Here is a 6,584-nt window from a genome sequence, read left to right as displayed (position 1 = left end):
GGGGCTGGGCAGAGACCCAGCATCCTCCCCGGGAAGTCCGTCCCAGCCAGCTCAGCCCTTCCCGGCCCGCCAAGGAGGGAATCAACCCGGAAGGCACCGCCAGACAACCCCTCCAACACGCTCCCCCCTCCCCAAAAAGAGAGTTTCCCCAAGGAGTAGCATCCCCCAGGAAATGTATTGCAGGACCCCAGCGCCCTGCCCCACCCCGGGGGGGCTGTGCCAAAGGGGTCTCGGCTTCTGCGACCCCGATTTCCCCCTGCAGCTGTCAGGGGGCTCAGGGACTGCGTGTCCCTCCCCCCGCCCTTAGAAAACATTTCCCGGTCCCTCTTTGCCCTCCGGGGGCTCTCCCTTCCCCCTTCCCGCAGGGCATCAGTACCCTCCAGCCATCTGCACCACGGGGACCACCACAAACGGGAGGACCACCCGGAGCGCTGGGGATCACTTAGCCTGGCATCCCCAAAAGGAGAGAGCACGGTGGGGCACCGCTGCCACCTCCCCTTGGGCTTTTGATGTAGGATTTCCAAAGCTTGGCCCAGGCTGGTGCCACCCAGCCCCAGGCCTTGAAGAAGATACTTGGCAGGTGATTTGGCCATATCAAACCCATGAAACACTCTAATTCTGGAAGTACCCACTCCCGTGCTCCCGGCACAAAGTCCCTGGCATGGACAGGCCAGGCCGGCAAGACTTGTCCCACTGGTCCTGACATCCTGAGGGCTGGTAAAGCTGCCTGGAGCTCCCAGAAACTGTAACTCCTGGGGTGCTGGGTGCTGCTGAGGAGTTGAGCGTCTCCAAAGAGGCCATGCCGCATTCTGGCAACTCTTCCTTGCTGTGGAATGACTTCAGGTGCTCATCACAACCGTATGGTGAGATGGAGTCACACCAAGCAGCCTCCTTGACTGGCAGCAGCCCCCATGCCCTGGCCAGCATGAGGCCTCTTTACGCAGTACCGTGAGGAAACTGAGGCACTGAGGGGTGCAGTCCCGTCTGACTGCAGAAGTCATCAGCCCATCATTGCCCAAGTGCAAGGCTGCAGATCAAGTTTATTGTCCACGGAGAGTTGATAGAAAGGAAGCTTACAAAATAAATAAATATCTATATATGCCTATATACAGTTCACACGCCCCCGCAGACCGACCTCACAGCACGCATGCAAAAGAACTTTAAAGCACAAATTAGCGCAATCACTTATTACAAACTGCTGCATCGGGAAGGCTCAGGTACCTCCAGGCAGGTCATTCCCTCAAACTACCTCTGCTTCTTCCTCAGAAATGTTGGGGTGCAGCAGCCATCAGCAGTGCCATGGTGGACCCATGGTCTGGTGGCATCCCAGCCTGGTCCAGCCAGCCCTCATGCCCCACTGCCCACTCCACCTCACGACTACCATCCTTGGCCACAGTGTCCTCAAGATCTTCTCCGTCCAGTCTGCTCAGTTCATGCCCCTTCCAGCCTGAGATGCCTGGCGATGCCTCCTGTTGTGAGGGCACCAGGACATCAGTCTGTGCCTTGGTGGCATGCTGGCTAGGGACGTGGAAGCAAACTGGCACGTGCTGGAGTGGCAACTGGTTCCCATCCAGTAATGTTGTAGGCAAAGGATGGGCAGGGGAAGTAAAGCCAAGGACAAGCCATGGATTTCAGCCCCAGTCTCCCTGCTCATGTCCTCAGCCAGCTCCTGCAGCCTCTGTGGGGAGCGCAGCCAGACCTCCAGAGGGTCAAGGCCTGCACAGCACCCCTATATGTCCCCTGCTTTTGCACACCTACAAAGACACATGCACACAGACACGCACCCACACGCATGCTCTATCTATATAACTTCATCGCCTTGACCAGCTCCTCCAGCTTCAGGGCAAGGTGCAGGTCGCCCTTCACCTGCAGCTTCCCGCTCATGTAGGCACTCAAGGGGCGCAGGTCACCCAGCAAGAGGTCCTGCAGGTCCTTCTCCGCCAGCTCCAGAATGACATCGGGGCTGCCCTCAGGGACACCATGGCCAGCCCGCCCACTGCCTGTAGGACATGATGGATGGGAAAGGGAGAAACAGCAGGCTTCAGGATCCAGCCTTGCCTGCTGGCATTTCCCCCCACCATTTCACATGGGTTCAGTTGGGCCAGATGACAGACAAGGGCCTGGCAGAACAATTTTGGAGACAGGAGTCTTTACTCCTTACAGAGATAAATGTACTGTGTGTTGCTTCACCAATGTCCTGTTACAGTGGTTCACCTCCAAGCCCTGTCCTACTTTTGCCATGGCCACCAGGAAAACCAGGAGCAACCATGGGGGGATGGATTAGAGTGCTGAGATAACATCTTCCAGCACGGCAGTGGCCTAAGGCATTGCCCATGCATGTCCCTCCAACACTACATGCCCTTGGGCTGGTGGCACAGAAGAGACAACAAACCCTGAGGTCTCTGAGCCATCCCACCTGGCCAGCCACCAGGAGATCTGGCTGCCATTTTCCTATCAATACTCACTTCCTGCAGAAAAATTCATCATTTTTACCCAAACCAAATTATACTTTGGACTTTGAGGGAGCATGGACTCAAGGCCACAATCACCAAACTGCAGTGCTGAGCTGATGCACCCTGAAGTGCCTTTCATGGAGCTATCAAACAGGCTTGGTTTGGGACTCCCTACCACCAAGCGTGGTGGGGTTTGCAGCATGCAAAGGGGGCACGGGCACGAAATACCCTCCCACCTCCGACCCAACAACCCTGAAGAGTGGTGACCTGAGGAGAGATCTATGAAGTAGGTGCTCCAGGTGCCGCTGGGCAGGGCGATGTTGACCTGGTAGGATGCTCCCACCTGGCTGACCAAGGCCTCAGAGAGGACAGGCTCCACTGCCGAGAGCAGTTCGTCTGCACTGGGCTTCCTCCGGGCACTGCCGGCAGTGGTGAGGAGGGGGGCAGTGGGAGACTCCACCTCGTTCACCGTCTCCATGCTGTCTGCTGGGGACAATGAGACAGAAGCGGGTTGTGGGGACACCTGTGGGTGGTGAACTTTGCTGGTCTGAATGGACCCACTAGGATGGGTCTCCAGAGCAGAGAAACCCACGTATCCATAGAATCATAGAATTCCAGCAAGTTTACAGCTAAGCAAGAAGAGGACAACATGGTTTTGCCAGTTCCTACTGCCTATTCCTCTGTCTGCCATGGGTTACTCTTCCCCTGCTAGCAGAAAATGGAAAATTATCCCTGAAAAGAATAGCAAGGCACAAATTAGTGCAAAGATTTTTTGGGGAAAAAACAAAACAAAACAAAAACTCCACGCTGCCCTCAGGTGTGACTCTTAGCAAGCTCAAGCTTGGGTTTGCCTGATGGAAATGCTGCGATCTGAGTTGCTCTTGAGCAGGGGCTCCTGCAGATCTGCTCCTTCCCTCCTCAGTCCCACCTCCAATGTCTTGTTAGAAATGCTGTGTTGTGCCACATGCTGTATGGAACTGTACCGTCTCTCCTTCCCCCTATCAGTCTATTTGTGCTGTGCTCGTAGGAGCGTGATATCTCCCAGACTTTGACTCCTTTGTCAAACAGCCAGTGGACACAAAGGTCATCGGGCAGGAGGACCATCCCCCAGCGGAGAAGCAGTAGCCCTGGGTTGTTTACCTGCATCCGGAGCACCGGTCCTGCTGCCTGCCAGAGCCAAGGTGTTGCTGAAGAAATGGGCAGCCAGCTGCTGAATGGTGCCATCCAGCCCCTCCATTCCAGGGACAGGTGGCACAGTGGCCAGAGGGCCCACCAGGTTCTCCTGGGGTGGCTGCAGCACAGCCTCCATGCTCAGCTCCACCCGGTCCACCTCCAGGCCCCAGGACTTGGTCATGTCATTTATCTCCAGCTGCAGAGCCAGGAAAAAAGCGAGAGGTGTTGGCAGCCCAGGCAGAACTGGGTATGGCCATGGAGACCACCCATCATAGCAGCCCCAACCACAGGCATCCCATAGCTTATAGTTCTGCTACCCACCCACTTTAGATGCGGGGTGTTGGACCAGAGTCAATAGTCCACCTCATCCAAGCTGTCCACTCTCATGTTTAAGTTTGCTATCGCAGTTGCTCTTCCAGCTTGGATGAGGTCAGGACAGGGAATACAGCTCTGTCTTGTTTGTCTTTCCGTGGCTCCCTCCCAGGCTGGCCCCCTTCCTTGCTCTCCTCTGGGCACCATGTCCTGGCATGGTGCTCCACTAGGCAGTATCTCTGGTCTCCAAACCACCCCAGACACCCCAGAGATACCAGTATATCCTCCCAGCATCCTTTCATATCCCCCCTGTAGACAGACATTCCACCCACAAGCTCTTGGCCTGGCTCAGATTGGCTGTGGGCACTACTCATCGCTCCGCTTCTACTGTCCTGCCCTACTTCTCTCTTCAAAAGCCCTTTCCCATTTGCAGACCCCTCCTGTTGGAGATATGGAGGTCAAATTTAAGCCTGCCAACAACACGTAAGCTTTCCTGTGTGGCTAGAGCTCTTAGAGATAAGCCACAGAGCTCCAGAGATCCACAGGCTGAAGGTATCTGCCCCCCACTAATCATCACACCTTCCCAGCTCCCCTTCCTGGCCAGGCCCATGGCCAGATGGACCTTCAGTGGCTACAGCTTTCCCTTACTGTTACTTCCACACCCAGAACCCGAGGGTTTGGGGAGCTTGGGGGACTCTGTGCAGGTCTGGGGCTGTCCTCACCAGCAGCTGTTCCCCAATCCTCATCTTCTCCATCTGGATCTCACGGAGGTTCTTCTTCACCAAGGTCTTGGTCATGGCATTCTGTGCAGTCATCCGGGTGGCCGCAATGAGGTCCTTCACCATCATGACGGACAACACGGGGTCCCACACCCGGAACTGGACATCAGCGCCCATGGAGATGACTGCCCCATCCTTGGAGGTCAGCTGGGGCAGAGAGAAGGCTGGATGTTTCCCTCTCTCCATCCCATGGCCCAACCCTTGTCTGTAAAGCCTGGAATCAAAGGCATTCACTTCTTTCCCAGCTGGCAACTGGCTATAGATCTCTTTATTACGAGGGTTATTAGAAACAAAACCAATCCAAATGATTATTGAAAGACATCTGGGAAGGATGGGGATTGATGTTTTTCAGGTGTCTCCAGACAGGAGCACCCACTGAACAAGGTGTGTACTCAAGAGGAGCTTTTCAACCACAGACAGGTGGGAGCTCTGAGTTCACAGCACCAGGCACAAGCCCCCCTGTCCTCACCATATGGAGGGAGGAACTGAAAGCAGGGCCTGTGCATGGCACCAAGGGTCGGAGCATCCCAAAATCCACCTGCTATGGCTATTTGAGATGTCTCTCCATCCTGCCCTGCAGCCCAAGGCACCTCACCTTGCAGGGCGGAACATTGAAGGCCCTCGTCCTCAGATCCACTCGCTGCCAGTGATCGATGAAGGGCAGCAGCAGGACCATGCCGGGTCCCTTTGGTGCCTGGATGCGGCCCAGGCGGAAGATGATCATTCGCTCATAGGTGGGCACAATCTGGAACAAAAGTTTAGAGCAGAAGCAAAACCCTGGGTGCCAGGAGCAATGGAACCAGGGGCAGCTGGGAACTGTCCCCCCATGGAGGGTGGGTTGTTATCTGACCCCTTGCCTGCTGTCCTCCTTTACCTTCAAGGCAAACCATCCTGAGATCGGGAAGGTGACAATCATCAGCAAGAAGACCAAGGAGGTGATAATCCCATGGCAGATCCAGGACAACCAACTCTGGGAGGAGTCTGCAGGGGGATAAAACAGGGGAAGTACCTGCTCCAAAGCCCCCTTCCCTGCCTGTGAATCCTCATCCAAGCCTCTCCTCCCCCATGCACCCTGCACCCCAGGGAAGCCTGTAGCATCGGGGCAACCAGGCAGCGTGACACCCTACAGCAAAAGTGGCAATAGAGGGGAAGGCAGTGTCTCCTCTCTAAGGTTGGGACTCACCTGCATTATTCCCGGCTGGCCCCAGAGGATCTTGCTTGGATCCGAAGGAGAAGAAGCCTTTCTGGGCACTATAGAGCCCGATGCTGGACTGCTGGAAGCGGTCAAAGTCTCCCAAGGGAAGGGCCTGGTATCCCGACCGGCTGAACATGGTGCTGCTGCCTTGCACCGGACCCTGCTCCAGTGCTCAGAGCTCTCTAAGCCTGGCTCCCCGCTGCCATCGCCGCCGCCCCTGTGGCTAGCATGGCTTCTGTCTGTCCTTGCCCGGCGTCCCTGCCCAGCTGCCGTGCAACCGCAGAGATGCCTGACCAGCCCTGCTGTGATCACGGAGGATGCTTGCTAGAAGAAATCAAATCTTTCAGGGGATTTCCTTGCTGGGGTCTCACCCAGGCTGGGGGCTTCACATCCTCCCGGTGGCCCTCTGGGCAGGAGCTGAGCCAGGAGGCAAAAGCCACGGCCCCCGCAGCCACCCTTGCCTTTGCTGGAGATAACCCTGGGGTGTCCCCGGCCAACGGCCCTGGGGCCGAGGGGACCAGAGGCTGTGGAGAGGATGCTGCGGGGAAGGAGGGAAGTGCTGGTGCTTCCTGCTCCGTGTCATGTGGCTGCTGACGGCATAGGGACGAAACGGCCCACAGCTCATGGCTCCGGCCCACGGCTTGGTGAGTTTTTCCGGAAAGGCCCTGCCCG

At 56.5% G+C, this 6,584-nt stretch overlaps 1 protein-coding gene across 1 annotated transcript; it reads right to left on the bottom strand.

The window, feature by feature from the left end:
- Positions 1-1,797: 1,797 nt before the first annotated feature.
- Positions 1,798-6,048, bottom strand: STOML1 (stomatin (EPB72)-like 1). Its single transcript, XM_010147185.1, has 7 exons — positions 5,901-6,048; positions 5,592-5,698; positions 5,313-5,462; positions 4,661-4,864; positions 3,594-3,822; positions 2,721-2,936; positions 1,798-2,000 (listed from the first exon to the last, which is right to left on the bottom strand). Exons 1-7 carry the CDS (start codon positions 6,046-6,048, stop codon positions 1,798-1,800), a joined length of 1,257 nt encoding a protein of 418 aa, XP_010145487.1.
- Between the last annotated feature and the right edge of the window lie 536 nt (positions 6,049-6,584).

Source organism: Eurypyga helias, unplaced genomic scaffold (assembly GCF_000690775.1).
Source record: "Eurypyga helias isolate BGI_N326 unplaced genomic scaffold, ASM69077v1 scaffold13932, whole genome shotgun sequence".
Lineage (NCBI taxonomy): Eukaryota > Metazoa > Chordata > Aves > Eurypygiformes > Eurypygidae > Eurypyga > Eurypyga helias.
This window is presented reverse-complemented; position numbering and strand designations above follow the sequence as displayed.